The sequence below is a fragment of the Pholcus phalangioides genome, unplaced genomic scaffold (assembly GCF_987345545.1).
Source record: "Pholcus phalangioides strain wild (caught in Gottingen) unplaced genomic scaffold, Ppha-v1.0 ptg000024l_1, whole genome shotgun sequence".
NCBI classification, from domain to species: Eukaryota; Metazoa; Arthropoda; class Arachnida; order Araneae; family Pholcidae; genus Pholcus; species Pholcus phalangioides.
In genome coordinates, this window is record NW_028301616.1 from 9,044,350 (window position 1) to 9,070,739 (window position 26,390).

Genomic DNA, 26,390 nt, shown 5'->3' on the forward strand with positions numbered 1-26,390 from the left:
AATTCTTCTGACTAAAACCAAACCCACTTTACCCTAGTGGCCAGATTCAACAAGTCCCGTTTTGCCCAGAGTTCCCCCTCTTGTCAAAGTCAGGCCCTGTACTTCTTTCTGGGTTTGTGTATTACTTACTTTACGGCAGCTTTACAGATGTATACCAGCCACTCATGATCCGTACATTATCCCATTAATTATTACTCAGTACCAGTGCTGGGCAAATATATTGCCTCGCATCCCGGAGAATGTAAAAATTTCGACCGGACACACATTTTTTTTCCCGACAACATACCCGACGCGGACATATAAAAAAAAAATTAAAACACTTTCGTTTTTTAAAATTTTTCATCGACGATGATAAAGTGTTCCTACACAATGCGTAAAATTCTACAGAATTTCTTTGGCAATCATAATACAAATTTGTTGTCAACGTCTTTCCTCCTCATATACTACAACTGAGTTCATAGGGCTAGAATCTTCGGCGAGTCCCCCAGGCCAGTATTTCGTACGGGCCTGTCTCTAAAGTTTCTCGGTTAATTTTACCTCTTTAGTAAATTTAACTCTTTCGGTAAAAATAGTAATGGGATTCATGGACGGAGACACGCCCCCCCCCCCCACCCAGCGAATAACTATAGGCACATATGTATAAGAGAGATATATAAACATACATATATAGAACCCGGATTCAAACACCACGGTGCCACAGTGGTGGTAGGCTGAAGTGGTTTTCCTGTAGTTCCCAAATTCGAGGCGAGAATGGGAGTCGATATTCGCGTTAAAAAATCTCGCCACGGAGAGCATCAGGCCTACAACGGTACAAAACTCAATCCCAACGCTTCACCATAGTTCGGAAAAAACATTGATGCCAGATGACAGCGCTATAACAAGCATTACACAGAAATAAATTTAATATTTGGTTCACAACACGCACATTCCAACATGTACCAATTCGTTAGATGTTTTGCAGAGGAATATGGACGACGTGACGTGCATGTGTGGTTTAGTAGCGGTGACTTCTTTTCCGACACCCAGCCCGGAAAACGAGCGGTTTGACAAATTTTAAATTCTTAATTGGTGACCATATTCGTTTAAAATATTCGTATTTCTTTCAAAATTTCAATGCAAAAAAATTATATCACTTTAAAGTAATTAAATCCAGTGATTTTTTCGGGCATGTAAAATATTGGTTCAGGCATCTATCAATTTTAACTACATGCCCGGTCGAGCATGTAAACTTTTGGAGGTTTACCCAAGCACGGTAAATTCGTCTTGACCCCAAATCAACAAGATCAGCTTCGCGACCCATGGGACTGTTAATTTTTCGAAATTAGTGTAACTATTCCAATAAGTGCATTTATAACAGGACTGTAAGTGGATTTGTACGAACCATGTCAGAAAAAAGTCCCTGTGAATCAAGTTTGGGTCGCGACCCATAAGTTAAGAACCTCTGCTCTTAGCGCCTGGTACACCAAACTCGCCTGCCGCCCCCTCCACTAGCAGTGGCTCTATTACACGTGATCTTAGAAATTTATTATTTTTCACAAATTCAAATAATTTAAAATACGAGAGATCAAACTGACTTTTTTTTTTAAATGGTGAGAAAAAATATTTTTTTAATGTTAACATAGATTTAAATGAATTTTCTACAAATTTCTGAAATCGTGCTGCCGTATGTTGTGACTCATTCACCACTCTTCTCACAAATGCGACCACGTTCAGCCAGTGAATGGCTGAATAGAGGATATTTTATACACGGGAACACATTGAGAAGTGAATGATATATCATCGATGGCGATTTCTTCTTTAGACTTGGATTTGACAGTGCCTGCAATGGTGACTTGGAAGTTCAATATATTCCTGAGAACTGTTTCTTCTCTCGCCCATTGGTCACCAAAAGTACTGTTAATTTTAAATTCAGACTTTGTCTTTATGTCTCCCTCGTCTTGAACGATTACGCTTAGAGAGCCACCGCTCTCCTTCGTCATATGATAGTAAAGTCTAATCTTGCAATCACCAGATGTGTCTGCTTTGAAAAGCACGCTAACAATTTTAGCGGTGCGAGAGCGAGAAGAATGCGTCAAATTAGTGATCAAGAAATGTCCCGTTTCATCACCGGCAGTATGATCACGATTGGGTCCTTCACCCGCAGCGACTTCTTTGCCGGTAACAATTTTCCATTTGTGGTAATTATTCTTGCCTGGAGTCCATCCGCACATGTTGCCTTCCTCAAAGTCGCATCTCTCAAGGTAATCGCACTTCGCTTCATCCGAGCCATCAGGGCAGTCTACACTGAAGTCACATATCAAGGACCTGTCGATGCATTTTTCACCTCCACAAGAGAAATCATTTTTATTGGCACAGTCACGGACGTGAACTGGAGCGCAGTCAGTGAACTTGATGTCATCGATGGCTATATCGATTTTGCTTTCAACATGTGTGGCAATGAATGACATCTGCCATCCTTTGTCTTGTAATCCAACAGTAACAGATACAGCCTTCCATGCATAACCCTGATCGTTGCTTTCTCTCCACAGACTAAAAATGTGTCCTGTTGGTTTCTTAACCTCAATTTCAAGTGCGGCATCATTACCTTTAACCCCATTCATCCAGTAATAAAAAGTTACTTTACAAATCGATGTTACTGCCTGGAATGAGACAGATTTTAAAACAGCCTTACTTGTTAAAAAGCCCGTATTATTCTTTATAGCATATAGATAATATCCATTCCCGTTAGTGTCACTTTTAGGACCATACGTATCATGCCAACCTTTCTGCCTCACCCATCTGTGATATATTTCATTCTGCCATCCGCAGACTGGGCTTGAACCATCATCAAATGAACAGCTTCCACAGTTCGATTCATCTGAACCATCTCTGCACTGAACAGCGAAATCACACACTTTTCCCAGTTCTACGCATGCGCTACTATCTTTGCATGCAAACTTATCGCGACAACTTACAGGTGGTGGAACTGTAGTGTAGTTTATGTAGCTGTATGGCAGGGATTCATTTATTATTGAACAGCCAGGTGTGAAAGATACATCATCGATAGCCCAACCACGTTCCGGTTCGAGCTCGACTCGAATCCTTGACTGAATGATAATCTCAAAAAAATGTGATATATACCCCAGGTCTATTGATACAGGCTTATAATGTTGGTCAGATGCAGCTTTGATATTCATCAGAGTATCCCACGCATTAGTTTCATCATAGCGAACATACACATTCAGATCAACAAAGTTGCTGTTATCATATTTCTTTAGACTAAATGCTTTCCCATAGTTGTAAAAGAATCTCAGTTTGCAAGACTTGTCATTGGCTTTCATGACGGGACTGACAAGACGGGCAACTTTACCAGCTGAACGGCGGTCACCATTTGAAAAATGCACAAAATATCCATCAGCTGAATTCTTGGTGTGGTCACGGCTAACTAATATCTTATAGTGACTTGTCTGTTTTGAGCTGGTTCTGTCCCAAATGTAATCGGTCTTTTCTCCACGCTTCCAGTCACAATAACTTTTCTCGAAATCACATCTAGCAGGGTACATATCACATTTAGCATACACGGAATTCTCATCGGAATAATCACCGCAGTCATCAGTGAAATCACAAACTTTATCTAAAGGAATGCAGTTGCTATTTTTACATTTGAATTCATTTTTATCACATTGAACATCAGAAGACGTTGTCCTTGGTATGGGACAATCATCAAATTTCAAGTCATCTATGGCGATAACTGGAGAACAATAACGAATTTGAGATCCAGCGATACCAACCCTGAATCGATTAACAACTCTTCCGATGACAGCTTCAGCAAGTTGCCATACTTCACCGCGATTGCCATTCAACTCAAAAACGATAGTTTTTCTGTTTTGATCGACAGTATCTATGTACACATAAAGACGGACACCGATATTCTTTGAGCTCATGTAATACCAAAAGTATAAACGGCAAGTTTGTGAGGACTGCACTTGTAGAGGGCTGTAAAATTCAGCGTATGATTCATAGTAGGTGTAACCTCGCTTGTTAACGAGTTTCATAAAATAACCTTGTCTGGTTGTATGATCCATATTCGGCTTCATGTTCTCTGCGGATTTCATTCTGTTCCAAGATATGTTACGGGCGTTCGTACTTTGCCAAAAACATTGATTCTGCTCATCTGTTTCGAAATCACATTCTTGACCGCATTGACTTTCGTCTGCGACATCATTACAGTCGGGGTAAAAATCGCAGCGTAGCTCATCAGGTATGTGTGTCTCGTCATTGTCGCAACTAAATGTAGGTATTTCCGGTGAAATTGTTGAACATTTGTCATCAGTCACTGTGATGTCATCTAATGCTATGAACTGGTTCTGTCTGCAAAAAAGTATAAACAAGCAATTACAACTTAATAAAAAGAAGAAACAAATCGAAACAAACGTGTAGAATTCAAAAGAAATTTAAAGATGCGTTATGTCAGATTCTTATACCCTTGAACGTTGCGGTGAAGGATTAAGGGATTAAATAAACATTCACAATAGCAAATGGTTTGGCTTCTGAGGGTTTGTACATGGTAGTCATAAAATACCTTTACCAAGACCCTAGCGGCAGCAAAACTAAACGAAATTGCAGATGGAATTCGAGTTATAGGTGTTTCAAAGTATGCGCTTCAGAATGAAGAGAAAATCTAAAGCCTACCTCTCACTGTTACGGTCACAGCAACAAAACTTCAAAAGATTCAAATGGCAACACTCACTTTTATGCATTGCTAAGTGATCGGCGCAGTGAAAAACCATAAATGGCGTGTTGGAATAGCACCTGAAAGCGACTTCACAGTTTAGCTTTAGCTTTCTTGATTACTATCAGGGTTATAGCATTTCAATCAATGCTAAAGTTGAATGTCAAGTTAAACGTTTGGTGCAAGTTTGGTGAATTTAGCAGGATTCGAAAGTGACGTCATCAATTTTTAATGCAATATAACTCCATAATTTTTGGTCGAATCAAAAAACTGAAAACACGTTTCCATCTTAGTTTTTCACAAAGAATAACGTGTGTAATTATTGGGCTGTCGATAGTATCCACCTTGTATATGGACGAAGAGCATTAATATTCATTGTGAAATAATTTCAAAATATTCCGAATGAAACGGCATAATATGTACTAATAAAATTCTTAGTTCAATAAAAAAAAAAAAAATCTCTTACTTTTCCCACAAATCAGCTAAGAACATGATATGGTAGTGATTTGATGAGTTATCTTGATCAACTTGAACCTGATCATTCATCCATCGACCCATTTTTTCGTACCGCAACTGCAATAATGTGGTTCTTTTGCGCTCTAGGGCATCATGCATGACAACAGAGAGAGTTGGCTGATTGGTACCATTACGGAAATACCAAAAGTTGATGCATCGGAATTTCGCCGGTGGAAACGCTGGTGACTTGAGTTCTGCGGGCAAACTGTTTTCAGATCTTTTGAATGTCCAGAAACCAATATGGGCATAAGTTCCAAATTGTGAGTCAAATGTGTGATCTTCATCGGGTCCAACACCTACTACTTCACCAGAACCTCGTATCCAGCTCAGTTCCCTTTTCAAACTTCTAACATTGGTCCACATGCACATGTCCTCTTCAAAATCACATGATCCCAAATGCGGACAGTTATCCTTGACCACTATGTCATCGATTGCTATTGTTCCTTTTTTTACTGATTTCCCAGCAGTAAATTTGAAAGTATAAGTGAATGGTAGATCTGTTCTATCCTTCAAGATCACTTCAGATCCTTGCCACTCAGTTATGTTATCAGCTACCCTTTTCCAAAGAATATTTTCGGTGTCTCCACGTCTGGTAAAAACCTCTAATGAACCTGTTCCGCTACCATTTAGGTAATACCAGAATCTTAAACATTTTTTATCAGGTTGGTAAAATGGAGATTCCAATACAGCAGTGTCTCCAGCAGCGATATTTGCCTTGGTATTCACAAAAAAATATGTTCCATATTTTGTACCGTAAGTGTGATCAGATTTTGGTCCTGAAGAGAAGGAGGAACGGTTTCCTCTCCGCCATAGTACGGTAGCTTTTGGGTAATTTAAGAAGCCACAGTTATCAGTTTCCACGTTACAGTAGTCTCTCGGCGGACACCTTTTAGGATTCATCGAGAAATCGTCTAATGATATGTCACCAATAGATGTACCAGCTATTTCCAAAACGATTTTGTATGTGAAAGTGCTTTTGATATGTACTTGTTCATATATCCAAGAAGGCCCCTTGGAGCCAAATCTGCTCCAAACTGTGAGATACTTACCGTCGTCTTCATAGTGTTGTAATCGGAGGGAAAGTTTACCCGGGTTGTTGCCGTACATATGGTACCAGAACTTGAAACAGATGCCATCTGTAGATGGTTGAATACCATCATAAGCTACGAGCCTAGCTTTGGCGTATTGAAAACTTAATTTTGCTTTGTCAGTCAGAGTAATGTAGTGACCTTTGGTCGATCTTGTTGTATGGTCAGTTCTTGGCCGTGTGAGTTTCTTATCTGAATGGCCTGTAACAATGATCCACTTTCCTTGAAAGCTGTCATCATTTATCCAGAAACCCTCACAGAAACCATTTTCGAAATCGCAGTCGAACTTTGTCTGTGGGTATGGTGTTGTAGTAGGGATAGGTGGTACAGTAGTAGGCAATATATCAATACTACAACTGTCTTTTCGAAGCAATATGTCATCTACTGCAATGCCTGAATCAGAACTGTTACTGATATCATGTAATGTCTTCACAGTAAGAACCAAAAAGAAGAACTCACCAGAGTTTTCCACTGTGATATTAACTTCATCATTGTACCATTGATTATACGAGTCCGCATTTCTGAATTGTTCGGTTCGAATCCCACCACCACCCCCAACTGATATTTGCTTCAGATAAAGTGATGCATTGATAGCATTATACATGTTGTACCAAATGGAGAAACAATATGTTGGATGGACAGGAAGATCTTCACTTATCAAAGAGGTGCTTGAATTTGCAGGTTGACCCGAGAGATTAGCATACATATAATGTCCTTGCACAGTGAAAGTTGAATGATCTAATTTTGGACCTGCTCCCACATTTTCATCACTGCCAGCGCGTCGTACCCAGTTGAAGTCAGTATACGTATTGTTAGTACTCCAGCCACATGTATCGATTTCAAAATTGCATGTTGCTGGAACTGAGCATGAACCATGAAAAATGTTGATGTCATCAAGTGCAATGTAGCCCGAAGTGCTCCGTAAACCAACTCGAGCTTCGATCGCTACGTAAAAAGTCTTTAATGCTTTCATTGTCACTCGTCCCTGTTTCCATATAAAATTATGGTTGCCAGTGCGCATCCAAAGACTTCGCAAATTTTCCATTCGACCTTCAGCCTTTGTTCTCTGATAAACAGCTAATGTTCCAATTTCATCTCCAAACATATTATACCAGAATTTCACACAAATGTCACCAAAATTGTTATACAATGGGCTTTCTAAGCGAGCAAGATCATTAGGCCTTTTCCCTGGCATATATATGAAATAGCCATGAGGTGTATTTGTGGTGTGATCGACTGTAGGTTTTTCTAAGGTGAGATTCTTACTACCTTGAGATCGAATCCAACCAACCAGTCCATCGAATGAAGTTTTCCATCCACAGAAACCATCAGAAAAGTCACAGGTTGTTGTTCCAGAGCAAGGGCCATCTGCTAATTTGAAATCGTCAATTGCTATGTTACCTTGAGGTCCCCAATGAAACGTTGCTTCGATTAGTATTTTGAAATCATTGATTGATTCAACGAATGTCACCCCATGAAGCCATTTATTCCCTTGATTTCTTTTTCTTGACCATTGCGTGGTGTTGGAATATTTTGTTTGCATAATTACTCTGAGTGTTCCAATATGAGTACCAAACATATGATACCAGAAAGAGAAACAGCTTCCGTCAGGGTAATTCATTGAAAGAGTAGGACTTTCCAAACGGGCGCTTTTGTTAGCAAACTTCACGGTCTGATTGAGGAAAAGATAATATCCATGACCTGTTGTGTGATCAGAAGAAGGACCAGTGAAATTTATTCCAGCTGATCCTTTGCCTCTCTGCCACATAATTTCACCGCTTTGAACCCAGAAACAGAACCCATCGTGGAGAGAATCATCGTCAAAATTACAGTCTGACAGCAATGTCTTTGGCTTGCAATTCAAGAATGTTATCTCATCGATAGCAACATCACGAACTTCATCAGTGTAGTTCCAGTGAGCCGAACTGCCAAATCTTATTCTACCTCCAAATTTAATATTAGCTGGTAGTCTGACTTGTTTCAGTTTCCATTGTGGACCTTGAGGTTTCCTTTCTGTCCAGATCAGAGTATAACCACGATTCTTTCTATACGATACCTCCAAGATTCCACTGTTATCCCCGTCGAGGTAATACCAAAAACTCATCACGCAATGAGTAGATGTTGGAGGTAACATCGAACTCAATAAAAATGCATATGATTTGTTAGATTTAGGACCCCTTTCTACATATGCAAAATACCCATTTCCTGTTTTGGGTCCATACAGATCATCGGATGTACCATTCTTTCGACTCCACAAGTAGCTACCATGACTGCCGTCAGTCCATCCACACATATTTATCTCAAAATTGCATGGTCCACAATTTGATTCATCAGAACCATCACTGCAATCCGGATTAAAATCACATTTCTGATTTGAAGAAATACACATGTCATTATCGCATTGGAATTGATTTGTTCCGCATTTTTTGACAGGTAGCGCAGTCGGTTTGGGTGTCGGTAGTTCTCCTGAATACTTCAAGCAGCCACGAGTCAATGAAAAGTCATCCAAGGCTATATCAGAATCAGTTCCATTGCCACTAACACCTTCTATAATTAAATGGAAAGGTCTCTTGTCCCACATTCTAACCACACCCCGGTTCCAGGACTGACCCTGGCTACCGCTTTTCTCCCAGAGTTTTATCCAAGTCCATCCGTATTCTTCAAACTCTGAATATATTTTTAGAGTTTCTACATCCTTGCCATACATGTAGTAGTAGAATCGAAAATCACATGAGTGCCCTGCGCGTATTTGATAATTAGGGCTAATATACAATGATTGATTGTATTTTGTATATTTAAGTGATTTCTTTTTCAAGAGAAGATATTTCCCAGCACTATTTATCCCTTTTGTGTGATCAACTATTGGTCCTGTATTTGATTTTCCTCTTGTAGATCTTGATACTACCACAGTCCAGTTTTGCCTGGAAGAAAAAATATAGTCTTTTAAAAAGTTATTTCAAACAGTTTTCTTCAACTGCTTGTCCTCGAACCGGTGAATGTCCGCTAGAAATTTTCTCTAACTCATACAGCTTATACATAATTTTAGATTAAATGTAAATATTATACTGCCTCCATATTGGTTTCTATTTCTCCCTTAGCCGTCAGCAAGTCGGTCTACGAATTATTTTTCCCTATTTATAGTATTTACAGGGTGTCCCATAAATTCGTAAATAGTTTAAAAAATTCATAAAAATGCTAAGAAATTGGTGTGTTCGAATGCAGTTTCCGAAAAAGTTATTTTCACGGAAGTAGATTTCTTTTGGTGCAGAAGAAAAAAAACTTTTTCGAATTCTTGCCGATAGAAGGCACTGTAGAAAAGTCCGGCTGGAGTGATTGGACTAAATCCTTTCTTCAATGTTTTCTGTAACCGAAACGTTCGTAAAGTTCCAGCCGGCGATTCGTGGCTGAAGTAAAACAACTTCACCAATAGTGTGAGTGCTCTATCCACCAATGCCCACATCACAATGAAAACGTTATGAAGCGCCAGTATAACAGGAAAGTTCAGAAATGCGCTTAATCGTACGCTTTTCATCTTACAGGACTCTGATTTGCGTATTTCCAGTGATTTTCTCCCGTGCAGCGCTTTCTATCGACAAAAACCTGAACCAATTTTTTTTTCTTTGCCAAAAGAAATCCCCCTTTGTTAGAATAAGTTTTTGCAAACCACATTAGAAAATACAAATTCCTTTAATGTTTAGAAAATTTTTTAAATTATTTACGAATTTATGGGACACCCTTTACTTTCCGTCGGTTCGCGAACCACTCATCTTTTTTATTTATCTTTTCCAGTACCTCAAATTATTCACTTTCATTCACCAAACATTCACGTTTTCCCAGTCTGCAAATTATTTCTTTTATTAATTTATTTTTTGTTGGTCTTCAAATTATTCTTTTCTCATACATATTTATGTTTTACTGGTCCACAATCTATTTCTCCCTACCTTTTCTCTTTTTTTGCTGGCCCGCCAATTATTTCCATTATTTCAACTGCTCAGCAGTTGTTAAAAGATTACAGAACTCTGGTTTTATGCCTATTCCGAGTTTATATGCTTTCGCTCATGTTAGCGGCATTCGAACATATACCTACTATACTTGACTACCTCCAAGGGCATACGAGGGGGGATACCTTTAAGGACATGCATACACATTATTGGATTTAAAGAGGAGGAGGGACGCAGAGGGATCTTCACAAAAGATTAATATTTAATTACTGAATTTTTTTTTTAGAAGGCAATTAAAAAAGATAATTCCGTCTGAGCACCTTATGAGTGATCACCTAATTAAAAACATAGTAGCGATTGGCTGAATGAATGAGCGTCTCTAACAGAACTCTGACACCCGAGTTATCCCGTTGCCCGAGATGTAGCTTCGCAGCAGAGTCTAGTAGCAATTAGGTACACATTCGGAATAATAAAATACATGCATTCTAAACATACTGTTAAGTGTAAATCCTTAAGTCCGTGAACAGTGGAGTTCAGTGTGTGTGTGTGTGAGAGAGAGAGAAAGAGAGAAAGAGAGAGAGAGATTGATTTGTACCTTTCACAAAACATTTTACATGCTGTTATCAATCTGTGTGCATTTTCGTGAACACTGCACGCATGCCAGAAGTTTTGGGTTTGTCATCAACAATGGTGACAACAATGGAATGTTTCTTGAAAATTCGTCTTTTGAAAGTCTTCGCTTATAGAACGGATTCCCACAACAATGGAAAAGATGCAGATTCTCGTTTATATAAGACTGGGAATCATTGGTCGGCCACATCATCAGAAATCCGTTGGTGGGTTTCTGATGGCATAGAAATATGCCCCAAGTTGGTCCGATTCAATTTTGGTCGGCCAACTGTTAGGGTCTAGGGCAAACATGTAGGCTCTGGTCACTACGAAATGTTGGAGTTTCCAGCAGTGCTCAGTGGGAGAATGGTGAATGCTAAGTAACGACTAGAATGCCAACCTTTTCCAGGAGCAAGTAGTCTCGACCACGTTCTTTGGAATTTTGTTATTACGCCCGCGAGTTCTAAGGAATCGGAAGATAGATCGAATCGACCTGTAGGAGGACAGTCGATTCGCTCTCCCGTGGCCAATCTCGTTCTGGGAACCCATGGGAGATGGGAGTCGAAAGCTCAACGCTGGACGACTGTTATGGCAGACTGATCGTGGAAAATTCCAGAATAGTATAAGTGACAGAGTAACTACAGACTGACATCGCTTGTGTTGCGTATGCTTTCTAAAGCATGGGTGATATGGCTGGTGGCCGTTAGTGGTCACTACCATCGACACTTAATGGTGTCCCTTGGCCCAAAATCGTCCGCCCACTACCTTCTCGTTGGTTGGGGCGTTAGTAAACGTCGAGTTCGAATCTCTTCGTTTCGGTGAACTAAAGTAGGCGGGCGTGCAAAAGAAATATTCCTAACAGGTGGATATCACGGTTTGTTGTTTATTTAACGAGGTATTTAACAAATTATTTTAACGAGAAAAGATGGGATGGACCTTTGAAGACCGGATACACCCCGCTTCCCATCTCAGAGAGATATCGAAGCGTTCCCGAAGGATGGGATGGACCATGAGTTATTAAGGCACCTTCAATCGAGTGCTTTTACAAGGGGACACAATTTTTTTAAAAGGATTGTGAATAAATTTAATAGTTTACCTCACCTCGTAGGTGACGTGAATTCTACCACAATTGAATCGTTTCGAAAGAAATACGAAGTTTATAATGGGATGAATCGAGAAGCTATCCATTTGAAGACAAACATAATTTCTTATGAGCAATGTTTTTGAATTTTTCTAATAGTTTTTAGTTTTTTTTAATAGTTTTTCTAATAGTTTTTTCCTTATTTTTCTAGTAGTTTTTTCTCTATTTTTCTAATAGTTTTTCCTTATTTTTCTAATAGTTTTTTCCTTATTTTTCTAATAGTTTTTGCTCATGAAATAGGCGTTTCTTTCTATTCCTGAAGTTTTCCATTTTATTTGACATCCATATTTTCAAGCCCATTTTTTTTCAGTCACCTCGTTGAGCTTTCGTATTTGTAGCATAAAGTGTTGAATGCATTTTCTTGTACAGATTTTATGTTAAATACGGAAATGATTACCGTTTTCCTCTGGCTATCCATCCACAATCATCAAAACCATCGAAGGTACAGCTAGTAGCGTAGGGATGACATTTATCATACGATTCATCACTTTTATCACCACAATCATCAGTCAGATCACAGATAAAATCTTTGGGAATGCAGCGACCATTATTGCACCTGTACTCATTCAGAGAACACTTTTCTTTCTTTTCTGGAAGACCACAATTCTCAAAAACTATGTCATCAATCACGACGAAAGTTTGTGCGTATGCGACTCGTATTCCGAAATCAACATAAAATGGTTCCTCCGTAGCGCCAAGCTCAGCTTCACCAAGTTGCCAACCTTCAATCGTTTGATTATATTGTTCCCACACGGTGCCAATAGTTGAGTTGCCGAGAATCTTGCGAACGTGAAAAATTGCCGTTGCTAAACGCCTATGGTTATAGTAAAACTTTACGACACATGAAGCACATGATTTCTTGAACCGCTTCTCACCTCCTTCACTTTGTAAGGTTGATAGCTGGTTGAAGTTAAAGGTTATCTCTAATACCATGAAAGAACCGTGACTCTGGTTGAATGTGTGATCGTAACCTGGGCCTATTTTTGTACCGTTCTCTTCACCTTTAGCCCATTTCCACTGGTAGAATTTTGAGCCGGCATCTTTCCAACCACAGTCTCCATGTTCAAAATCGCAAGACCCGCAGTCTATTTCATCTTCACCGTGAGGACAATCATTCTCGAAATCGCAAACTTTTGATTTTGCTACACGAGTGCCATTCGGACAATCAAATGTTTCATATTCATCATGGCATATTCCTGTAGTCACCTCAATGTCATCTATTGCTATAATATGTCTTGTTTTTCCAATAAATAAGATCTGGTATTCATCATTAATGGAACGATCATCGACATTGATAGTCAATTGACGTTTGAACCAGTTTGAATGTTGATTTCCCTGAAAATTCCACTTTGCATCGTTTAAAGTTTTTCTTTGATAACCCTCAAAATAGCTGATGTTAACGAGCAACGATCCCATGTCATCGCCATACATGTGAGTCCAAAACATGAGACAACGACTCGATACTAAGGTGAAGTATTCTGATTCCAATATTCCAACGAGGTTTCTTTTTGATTCAGATCCTTGGAGATATGCATATGATCCTGCAAAAATTAAAAAATATATATTTTTATTTATAGGGCCCATACAGCAGGGTTACACAACCTTCTCAGTCGGTGGGTCAGACATGAAGTATTTCTGCAGCTCGCGGTTCCGGATACTACTGTGTAGGGTGACTATCCGTATTTGCAGGATATCCTCGTAATTTTGGCAGTTTGGGTATTTTTCTAAAATGTACTATTTTTACATATTTTCAACGAAGCTTGAATAATTATTCTTTACTAAAATTAAGGATTGCGGTTATTTTCATCACATAAATTATATTATGGTAATTAAGAATAATTATAATAAAAATAATCATAGTCATATATATCTGTACCTCAGAACCCTCAGAACCATGCTATCGTATGTTCATTTTTGTCAATTTTGAGATATTACTGTATCCTTGTAATTCTCATTCTGTAGTTTAGGGCCATAGTATTGTTTATTTTCGCGAAAGTGATTTCTAAAATTTAAAAATTATTTTATCTAAAATACAATACTATGGCCCTAAACTACAGAATGAGAACTACAAGAATTAATGTCTCAAAATTGACAAAAATAGACATACGATAGTATGGTTCTGTAGTACAGATATAAATAAATATGATCATGTCACATATTTGTTTTTATTGAACAAACTATACAAACTTATATTTTTTTGGTGAATTACATTTTAATGTATTGCCGTGTTTGAAGTATATTATTTTTTATTTCTATATACTCTACATTTCCCACCTTTGGCCATTTTTTAGCAACTTGACTTACAAATACAAATACAACGCCACAACAGGCAAAATGCCAACGAGGTGGCTGAGAAAAAGATGTCCATAATAAATATGGATGTTATATATTTCAAAAATACAGCAACCCAATTAAAAATGCAATTAACACAAATTATAAACAATATATACACATGATAAAATATTATACAACGCCCATAAAGAATATTATGATTGTCTTATTCTAAGTATGGATAGCTTCTCGATCTACCCCAACATGTATATCGTATTTATCGTATTTCTTTTTAAACGTGTCAATTGTGTTACAATTTACTACCTCCGGGGGTAAGCTATTCCATTTATTAACAACCCTATTAGAGAAAAATTCCCTGCGACACCATAACCTTGCATCGTCCCTCCCCCTTCATCATATCGCGATGCCCCATATGGATCTTCCGTATTTTTACGAAGGAAATATGTTATGGTATGCTTCTACTACTGATACTTTTCTACAGGAACACCTGCCGCGGGCCGCATTTGGCCCGAGAGCCGAAGGATGTGCACCCCTGCCATATAGGTGGAAGCTAGATACTATATACCGTTTCACTCCAATGATCAACCAAATTCCAATTATAAAAAGTATTCAAATAATTATGCAGCTATTCTTTTATTGATTATAAAATAATTTCTATCAGAAATTATGAAATTATTTCTCTTACTGATTTAAAAGTTATTTTCACTAATTCTGAAATTATTATTTTTTCCAAAAATTCAAAAATTACCTCTTTCAGTAATGCTGAAGTAATGCTCTACCTCACAAGTGTACGGTCATCCAAATAAAAATCTTATCGCGTCAATAGGACCGATTAATCATATTTGCCCATGTCAAATGTCGATTGCGCATAATAACCGGTAAATGTGATGAATTCAGTACGATTTATCATTACCAACGACACTTGGGTATTATGCCTAATAACCGGTAAAAGCGATAATTTTTTCAGCATTTATCAAATTCATCAACGATGTTTAGGTATTACTCATAATTACCGGTAAAAGTGATGAATTTGGTGAAATTTATCAAACTTACCAAAACGGTCGGCTATTATGCTTAATAACCGGATTTATGTAATCACATTTATATATGTAATACACATTTACATCACAATTACGTATAATTTATTACGTGTTAAGAATTTTTATTGTTATACCTGACGAAGTACCGGTGGTATGATCAAACTCTGGACCAGTGCTATTAGTAGGTGTGGAGTCTGTACGTCTCATCCATTCAATTTCGGTGCCGTTGACAGCATTTTGCCACGAACACATATCTTTCTCGAAATCACAGCTACCGGGTGGTGGACATCTACCGTCAGAAACTTGTAGATCATCAAGTGCTACAAAACCATTATCTCCTCTGGACAATACTGCCATGAATACGATCTAAAAATGCAAAATAATTTGAGGCTTTCACAATGGTTATCAGTGGATCATAGTAATCGGTGCCTGGCCAGCTGAGAGATTCGTGCACCACCTGTCACTGACTTTCACTGGCCTGATTCAAATTCCAATAAAGGGCATGTTAACACAGCTGCTCGAAATTGAATTTATGGCATACTTAAAACCAAAAGTTGATGAGTTAACCGGGAGTTCTTGGAAATACAAGGCCAACTCAGTTATCCCTGTCATCTCTGATCATAAGTATGACGCCAGTTTTATCACTTTAGCCAATTGTAAGAAGCCTAGAAAGAACAGCGGTGCCCGTCTTTGAATGAAAAACGGGTCCAAGTGACGTCAAATCGCTAAAAAAGCAGGATAGAGGAACAGCGATTGGCTATAGTGATTATACTGAAGTCACCTTAGTGCTTAAGGGTGGTGGACTAGTCAGCCTGGGGGGGTGGGGTTCAAGGAGCCTGGACCCTGCAGTACCCAAAAGTGTCTTCTAGGTGCATTCCACGTGCCATTCGTCTACGAGATAATGCAAGGAACCATACTGCTACATTCAGAAATAATGGTGCTAAACCACACATGCATCTAGTAAATATTCCTATTACCCGAGGAAGTTCTAACGAAATGGCAAATGTTGGAATGCACCACGTGCATATGTTCTGGTGCCTAACGTTTGATAAATTAATTGTTACCGAAGAGCTACCAAAAGCCGGATTAGTAGTAACTTTTGAAGTCTGATAAGTAAACGTTATTATCATTAGGTTCTGATCATTAATAATTTCTTGAGGCTACGTTCGTGGTGGTACAGACTGATTGTTCTCTGTGAAGAGACTTTTTTAAATTGTAGATCACAGTTCACATTCGTGCCTCGAAATCCGATAACCACAACATTAACAGCTGAAAAGCTGAAGGCTGTTCACTTTGGAACACCCCCCCCCCCCATTACAGTCCGTGTTTAAGCCCCTGCGACTATCATTTGTTAAGACAGAACCAGAACCAGAAGTTTAAAGGTGATGCCTGGCTCTATTTCGGGCCATAAGAGCTGCGGTCCCTTGGGGGCCCCCAGGGCCGTAATTTCAACATTTTCCGGGGGGGGGGCAAAGCACATGTACTCAATGTATGTATATATATTTATATATATATACAGTATATATATATATATTTGCGATATAAGCTCATTGATCGTGAGATCGTGGGCGTGAAGGGAAAAAACTCAAGCCAGCCGGAACCAACATCCACATCCCCACACCCAAACCCCCAATACCAGGACACATCACCGCTCGACAAGCCAGGACAGCACCGCGGGCGCAATCCCCCCTCAGCCCCGCCGATGGTATATATATATATATATACCATTTTTAGTGTATTTTCGAAAGCCGGGGGGGGGAGGAGGGCAACGGCCCCCCCCCCCTGCCCCCCCCCCCTAAATGACGGGACTGGGGACCCCGTGTGAAGGGAAAGACAACAGAGTAATGTATGTGTATAAGTGAGTGCGTGTATGAATTAAGAAAATTCTGTCAAGATCGGCGATTTTTAAGTTTAATGGTTTCTGGAAATCATTAAAATTTAATTTTACGACTAATAAAATGCCGCCACTACCTCAGATTTTTAGTATTATTATTATTATTATTAGCTTTTGCTGTGAAGAAAGCCTGTCGGGCAACGTCTTGATGTTTGCTGCTGCTCGTCTCCACATTGGCTGAGACGTGGCTGTGAATTTGTTAAGTCCGCTTGAGCAATACCTTCTAAAGCAGAAGGTCTAGAAGGTGTTGGCTTGAGGTGGGAGGCATTGGGAGGACTGCAATTCAACGACAATGCCGGAGTGACCATCCTCTTTCGCAAGTCCTCTTCTTTCTTAGAGAAAGGGATTAAAAACTGCCAATTCGTTCAAAGAAAATTATTTCCAAATCTGGAGATTATTTAGAAAAGTGATATTCCATTCTTGTACCTTTTTATTCTTTTGGAAAATTGTTATAAAATAATTTCGATTTATATTAGATTTCTCTCGTACGTAATCAAACACGGTACATTCATATTCAATTCGAGTTAAGTCAAACAAAAGTCGTTGCATTTAAAAAATTATCTAAAACTCAGAAATTATACATTCATATCATGATATTTTATATATTGAAGTATAAAGATCAAATAGAGAAGTCCAACTTACATCAAAATCATGAACATGCTGTGCATCAACAGTGCTCATTCCAATTCGCCACATACCACCGGCATGTTGCGTTGACTGTTTCCATAGAGGATGTTCGGGTAACTCTCCACCAGGTGCTCTTTTGTAAATTTTTAGCGATCTTACGTGCTCTCCAACTATCTGGTACGAGAATTTCACACAGCTCATCGGATTGCCAGTGCTCGGCAGGTTCGGAATGATAAGCCACGCAGCATTTTCACCAGGAACACGAGCATTGGCCGATGGCCTGACCATCATGTAGTGACCTGTACAGTTTGAAAATTAATTTTTCATACATAAAAAACATCATTGAGTTCCGAAAGAATCCAGTTACTCTAGTCTTGTACCATTGTATAACCATCAAGCGCCAAAAAATCAGCAAGTACCACTCGCCTGGGCCGACATGTCCGGAGCATGTAAAAATTTCGACGGGGGCATGTATTTTTTTCCACCACGTGCATATAGAAAAAAGGGGAAAAGAAATTTTGTATACATACGGCCAATTTTCGTTCTTTTTTTTTTTATCGGTGATCATTAAAGTGTATACATACCACAAAAAAATACTTTCTTTGGCAGTTATTATGTGTAGTCAACGTATTTCGACTTGTTTTCACGGTCGTAGTACAGCCTGGTGGGGTCATGGGCCCACAAATACTAAACTGGGATGAAAATGGAATCATATACAGTCGAATCTCGTTATAACAAACTCCAAGAGACCGGAAAAAATCACTTCGTTATAACGGAATTTCGTTATAAAGGAATTCCAGGTCTTTGCATTGTTCCTATGTAAAATTATCTGGGGAATAAGAAAAGTGGTCGTTAAAACGACTAAGCGTGTTTTTCACGTTTATGCAAGATGGAGCAACTAGTCACACTGCTGCTCCGGTCAAGGCATTCCTGATACAGACGTTGGGGGAAGACAAAATCATTAGCAGGCGTTGCAGGTTCCCATGGCCTCCTCGGTCTCCAGATTTGACACCGGCAGACTTCTGGTTGTATATGGGGATATTTGAAATCCCGGATGTATCGATCCGGCCCATCCAATCTGTAGGAATTGAAAGATGCGATCCACCGAAAAAGAGGTGTCATGTATACATCCGGACCTGCTGCACTCTGCCGTTGCTGGATTTGGGACTAGCTTGCAATGTGTTATCCTCTGTGGTGGTGTTCATGTGGAACTGCTGTAATAAACGATTTGGAGGCATTCTGTTCGTTATTTGCGTATCTTTTCTTTGACTTTCTTTCGCTGTTTTTTGAGGTTGTTTTTCCTGTCTCAAAGAAATCCCCGTGACCTAGAGATGCTAACCCTGCAAACCGTTTTTTATTTTGGTTATTTTTCCGGTTTTTATGAATTTTTAAAGTTTCTACGGACTTTTTGCCCACCCTGTATAATTTGGCAAATTTTAAACCGGCATAAATGAAAGAAATAATTACTTCTCCCATTTATGCCGGTCCGTGAAAATTGTGACTTTATTTCAGTGGTATGCAGTGATAAGAAAGTTGAACACTAAACTAAACCGTTACGAGGCCCAGGCTTTAATTGCCAATTGGTAATTTTACAATTCGACAACAAACGGAATATCTTACAATTTTACAATTCGAAGAAAAAAAAAATTTCAAGATGTCCCGGTTTTTTTATTATATCAGTAAATTTGCGTTAATTCCTGGTTTCTCGGCGGATGTTCTGGCAGCGTATCCTAACAGACTCAAGTTCGGTCCCGTAAATGTATTATAATTCTATAAGCGAGGTGATTTATAACTTGATGACTTCTTTTCCCACTTCAACCTCATGGAAAATTATAATTAGCAGTTTGATTAAAATTAAATTATTTCATTATTATTAATTATTAAATTATTATTTTATTATTTATTCATCAAAAAATAAACTCTACGCCATGATGAGTATTTTAGTGCAAACCGTACCTTTTAATGGCGATTGGTTGATTTTTATTTTTAAAATGTCTCTCAAGGACCTTGTCGCCCACCTTGTATTAAAATCACACAAAAAAACATACACTTCATAGTTTTTTATAGTAAGTAATATAAAAACATATTCTCTACAAAAAACAGTTATTTGAAAATTTCTTTAAAAGCTGCTAATTTTTAAACAAACAGTTGAGGAAAAATGAGATAATGAAAAAATGGCACGTACCAAATCCTGTTCCATACGATTTATCCCGCAATGAACCTATTAGTACTTCTGAAGCTCGAGTTCTTTTCCAAGTTATTCCATCCGGTGAATGAAGTTCGAAGGCACAAATATCAGCGGCTTCGAAGTCACAGGTCTTATTTCCTATATAAATATCATATAACTCTGTACACAGGCTGTCCCAAACTCTTTGAACAGCGGATATCTCTGCAACCGCTGACATCCTTTCAATTACAAAAAGTATGGAAATAACGTGCGGACACTCAAAGTGTCTTAAATTTTCCAAGGGGTCGTATACATAAATTAGTTTTTATGTTGACCCCGTGTGCTAATACTTTCAATTAGTGAAATGTTAATGCGGAAACTTTAGAGCCAACGGAAACTTTCCACCACAGTGATTAGTCACTAAAACATAGTGGTTTTATATATTTAATATCTCGACAGATGCATTTAAAAATGTCTAATTTTTTGCAAATGACTTTTCAGAGCGGGATCTGCATTTCAATAATTGGACGTTTTAGCACACGGGAACTGTATAAAACTTTCTTATGTGCACGACAACTGTGAACAAATTTTGAGATTTTAAGTAACTGCACGTCATTTTTGAAAAGCTTCTGTAACCGGAAGCATGTTTCTAACGTGGACGGTTGCAAAGATATCTGCTGTGCAAACAGTTTGGGATAGACAGCCAGCCAGTATAAGTAGGGTTACATAAAGAAATCTGAGAAAAAAGGATGAAAAATTATGAACGATAGGAAAAAATAAGATCGAGTCTTTCCCCACCAGTGACCACTCTTAACTAGTGGGGCAAATAAAATTCTATTTTTCCCCCACCAGTTGCCATCTTTAACCCTTGAACTGCTCCCATCGCTTTCAGATGATGCCTTTAATGGCGCTTGTTCAAACATCCCTCCCTAATGATTTGTTTCGATGAAACGCTTAAAATGGCATACACTATATTTCCAAAAGTCTGATTCCTTTTTGAAGTTTCGACATTTTTTTCTAGAATTTCTAGAAAAATGCTGGACTAATCGTTCTGAAATTTCGATCATGTAAACCCTATGTTTGTACTCACAATGTTCAGTGGAAAATTTAGTCCAGAGTGCATTTGGGGGACCGCGAAACAGTAAATACGAAAAAAAGGTTTTTGATCAGCCCTGCGGGATAAAAGACTGTAAATGATTTGTAACCTTCCCAAAGTATTTTACTAATTTTGCGCAATACTTGTTTGTATTTTCGTGAGAATAGCACTCATATTCACGAAGATATAAATAGTTTCTATAAAAATTCCGCACCCCAATGTAGGAATTTAGAATGTGACAAATTATTATTTAATGAATATGAGCATTCCTGAATGCATTTTTTTTTTTAATTTGAATTTTTCTCTTTTCCATTTTTCTTTTCTCAGAGAATTTTTCTTTGTCCATAACCAATATAGACGGGTGAAAATATAATTTCATCAGTAAAAATATGCCTTCTAGAAAGTATTGAAAGTAACTAGACAGTACAGTATTATAATGCATGTAAGAAACATCATTGAAATGGAATCACTGCTGTCACCTATGAGATAAAAAATACAACTGTTGTGATTCTTTTATTGAAATTGGTGATAGATTTTCGATTAATATGCCGCAAAGACAAAGTCAATATGGTATTAATAAATATTTTATGAGCAATAAAATATTAGTTAAAAACCGGGGCTGTCTCCAGTTTTTTCTGGTTTTTTTTGGCTGTCCCGACATTTTTGCAAAAATGTCCCTGTTTTTCACGTATTTTCAACGAAGCCAACTTGACTTTTTATACTTCAAATAAATGATTAAAATTATCTTTCCAACTCCAATTATATTACGATAATTACGATTACAGGCAAGAAGAATATTCATCTCATATATTTATCTTTTTTTTAATTCACTAAAATTAGAAGTGGTTCTTCATTTCCGCGATTGGCGACTTTTGTGTGATTTTAGCACGAGTTGGCAACTTTGCTTACTTTTGGCATCATTTTGGTGATAATTGGCAATGTCCGTATTTTCCCGTATTTCGATGCTCAATTTCCATATTTTTCTCGAGCAAATATGGTCAGCCTAGTTAAACTGCCATGTTTGCTTCAAAATTTTAACAGTTGCTGGGGAACAGTGCCGTCTTAACGCATGGGCCCATCCGGGCACGGCCCGGGGGCCTCACAAAAATAAGATTCGGTTGAAATTTTCTAGAATTTGCAAGGTATGGTCTCAGAAAAACCACTTGGCCCGGGGACCCATGATGCTCTTAAGACGGCCCTGGGGGGAATCATGGTGCTCACTTAAACCATTGAGGATGGATGCTTGATTTCGCACGCGGAAGATATTCACCGACGACTCAGATTAACACCCTGTTATTCAATGATTCGCGTCATGATTATTTCAGCTTCAGTCAGAGTTCTTGTACGGATACTTTTCTTCTGGTGATGGTTACAATTAAAGCTCTTGATTCGTGAGTATGCCTCCCAATATGCTCACGAGGCTTCAACCTCGTGGCTGCGCGTCGATTTGATGGCCACCTTGAGAGCATCATGAGCATCCCGGCCAAGCGATATTCAGGTGTCCCCATCTGGTTGAAATTCACAGCCTACCAGTTTATATACTTTCGCTTGAAAATCATACTGCTCTGCCGGATCATAAATCCCTCTTATGCATCCCAGTCCCCCCCCCCTTCTCCGGTATAAGCAAATGCGTTAAAAACACACACACACACAGATTCCTCGATCTTATCTGTGCACAAAATATTGAAACTCCTCATTGAAAAGACACATTAGAGAAAAAATATCTTAGAATAGTTCATTTGAATTTTGAATTTCTACAGAAGGCAGAACATTACCAAACCTGCAAAGTTTTTCAAACTCGAAAACGACAAATTAAAAAAAAACACTAATTTCTTTATAATACCAGAATTTTCGTCACTTTCCGAATCATAAGGAGAAAAATAAGTTGTAAAAATGATGTTTTTAGAAATTTTTTATCCACTAGAAGTGAGGATTTATGAATTGCAGAATTTACGTGCTTTACGGGATACCTAGGATCATCTAAATCCTGGTTCCCAAGCGTGAGGTCTACGCCCCACACGGGCAATTTCAGTTTCATGGAGGAAAATTTTATTTTAGGTGGAAGCAGTTCAAGAATGGGTTGTTAACAAAGATTGTTTTTGCATTTTTTCCTATGGTTTCTGCATGGCCCCCACAAGAGGTGGGCTGACAAGGCTCCAGCCCTGGGGCCCGGGGTGATTTTAATCTTTTTTTTTTTTTGTTTTTCACGCTATAAATTCATCATAAAGGGGCCCGTGAAAGATCCCAGCCTAGGGGCCCTGCTTCAGGATGTGGGGGCGATGGGTTTCTGCTACTAAACAACACATACACCTCGTTCGCATTCCTCTGCTAAACTTATGTTTTTTTACTATCAAATCACTTTTTTAAATAATATTTCTATACATTGCAGTTTCTTATTATGAGTTTTGAAACTTCATTTGCTTTTTTTTTTAGGATCAGTTTAAATAATTTTTTTTCTCTTTATTTCATTTATCTTTTCATTCTTCTATTTTTCCACTTTTATGGATACCATGTTCTTCGGAAGCTCTAAACCAGGGGCCTTGAACGCATGACCAGCGGGTTACATGCGGTCTTCTAAGCTTTGAGCAGTGGCCCGCCAACAAAAAAGGCTTACATAGTTACAGAATTTATAGAAATGATTAAAAAAATTTAAAGAAAAAATGAATTTTCTAGAATTTTTATAAGAAGTTATTTCAAATTTACATCCAAAAAAAACATTTCAAAACTAATGAGAGAAATAATTTCAGAATCAATGAGAAATAATTTCAGAATCAATGAGAAATAATTTCAGAATCAATGAGAAATAATTTCAGAATCAATGAGAAATAATTTCAGAATCAATGAGAAATAATTTCAGAATCAATGAGAAATAATTTCAGAGTCAATGAGGAATAATTTTGGAGTCAATGAGGAATAATTTCAGAATCAATGAGAAATAATTTTGGAGTCAATGAGGAATAATTTTGGAGTCAATGAGGAATAATTTTGGAGTCAATGAGGAATAATTTCAGAATTGGTGGAAAAATGATTTCGCTGATGAACCTTTTGAAATAAAACTTTTGCTGAAAAAAATGGCATATTTTTGGGCTTGCGAAGAGAATGAAACATCTCTCCAACTGTTTGAGCAGTCAAATGGTTAAAAAAGAGGGTTGATTCATCAATTGTCAAATCATTCAACTTGCGTAAAAATCACATTAGAAAGTATAAGAAAAAAATTTTGTACCAGAAACACAAAATCCAAAAACCAGATAAAGCACCGCACACCAGAATATTTTTTCTCCCTTCATCGTGAGGAAACCACTGAAGGGGTTTTTTTTTATTTACCGCACATTTTCAGACACCATTCAAGAAAAATAAATAAATTTGAATCTCAGAAAACCCGAAAATGTGTGAACGATATGATTTTTGCAGAGAAACAACACGCGATATAAGTGCTTGCTGAGGTAGAGACGTTTTGCAAGAATATAAAAATAGCTTTTATCTGTTTATTTACTTATTATTGTTATTTGGAGCTGATAATATCGATAAATGAGCAAACACTCCCAAAGCACACGAATACAAACAAATATTGCAATACTATTTTATCATTTCTATAAACTCTTTCCCTCTGGAATTGAAATCCTTTTTCTTTGCAGATGGACATTTTTATGCATAGTGTGAGAAAGTTTCCTTGAAGTACGCAGTTTTGCAACGTTACTGACATTGCGGATCAAATTAAAAATTTCGAGTAGCCCACGAGCCAACAGGGCTGTCCTTACAGATGTGTGGCAGGTGCGGTCCACCAGGCCCCCACATTTTGGGAGGGAGCCCCGCACAAAAATATACAGTGTGTATCACTCACAATCACGTTTTTTGTAGTAAACAAGGTGTCTCAGCTTCCACTATAGAATTATTATTCTTATTAATTACTTTTTTCATAATTTCATAGTTTTCATCAGTTCTTAAATAGTTTCTGTCTTTAATTTTGGAATAGTTTTTATCATTAATTCTGGAATATTTCCTGTCATTAATTCTGGAATATTTCTTGTCATTAATTTTGGAATATTTCCTGTCAGTAATTTTGGAATATTTCCTGTCAGTAATTTTGGAATATTTCCTGTCATTAATTCTGGAATATTTCCTGTCATTAATTCCAGAATAGTTTCTGTCATTAATTCCAGAATAGTTTCTGTCATTAATTATGGGGTTATTTCTTTCATAAATTCTGAATTTTCAGCCATTGTGAAAGAATTTCTGTCATTACTTCTGGAATATAGTTTCTATCATAAATTCTGAATTTTCATCCATTCTGGAATAGTTCCCGTCATTTTACTTCTGGAATATTGTTTCTATCATTAATTCTGGAATAGTTTCTATCATTAGTTCTGGAATAGTTTCTGCCATTACTTCTGGAACAGTTTCTGTCATAAATTCTGGAACAGTTTCTGTCATTAAATCCGGAATATTTTCTGTCATTAATTCCGGAATATTTTCTGTCATTAATTCTGGGATAGTTTCTGTCATCAATTCTGGAATAGTTTCTGTCATCAATTCTGGAATAGTTTCTGTCATCAATTCTGGAATAGTTTCTGTCATCAATTCTGGAACAGTTTCTATCATTAGTTCTGGAAGTTTCTGTCATTACTTCTGGAATAGTTTCTGCCATTACTTCTGGAACAGTATCTGTCATAAATTCCAGAATATTTTCTGTCACAAATTCTGGGATAGTTTCTGTCATCAATTCTGGAATAGTTTCTATCGTTAGATCTGGAAGTTTCTGTCATTACTTCTGTGGAATAGTTTCTATCGTTAGATCTGGAAGTTTCTGTCATTACTTCTGTGGAATAGTTTCTGCCATTACATCTGGAACAGTTTGTTATAAATTCCGGAATATTTTCTGTCATTAATTCTGGAACCATTATTTTTTTTAATTCTAAAATAACTTCTGCGATTAATTATGGAATTATTTCTTCCATTAATTCCGGATTTTCGTCACGTTTTCGAAAATTCTGGAATAATTTCTTTCACTAATTTTTCCTATTTGTAATTCATCAATTCTAAATTTTTGATTTATTTTCAGATAATTTCTTTCATTAGGCCCTAATTTTTAATTTCGGAATAATTTCTGTCCGGCAACTAAAAATTTTTTTTTTCATTTCTGAATATTAATCAATTCCAAATTTCTTCAGTAATTTTGTGTTAATTTTACATTTAATTATGTGTTTATTTTTTCTGTATGTGCATCAGCATTTCTGGTAATTTTGTAATGATCGGGACTGGACTAATTTT

General features: G+C 37.6%; 1 protein-coding gene across 1 annotated transcript; it reads right to left on the bottom strand.

The window, feature by feature from the left end:
- Window positions 1–1,591: 1,591 nt before the first annotated feature.
- LOC149068696 (MAM and LDL-receptor class A domain-containing protein 2-like) lies at window positions 1,592–24,524 on the bottom strand. The gene is made up of 7 exons (XM_089250701.1): window positions 24,346–24,524; window positions 20,045–20,185; window positions 17,875–18,158; window positions 15,473–15,704; window positions 12,404–13,547; window positions 5,178–9,236; window positions 1,592–4,350 (listed from the first exon to the last, which is right to left on the bottom strand). The coding sequence occupies exons 1-7, from the start codon at window positions 24,407–24,409 to the stop codon at window positions 1,710–1,712; spliced, it is 8,565 nt and encodes a 2,854-aa protein (XP_089106827.1). The 5' UTR covers window positions 24,410–24,524; the 3' UTR covers window positions 1,592–1,709.
- Between the last annotated feature and the right edge of the window lie 1,866 nt (window positions 24,525–26,390).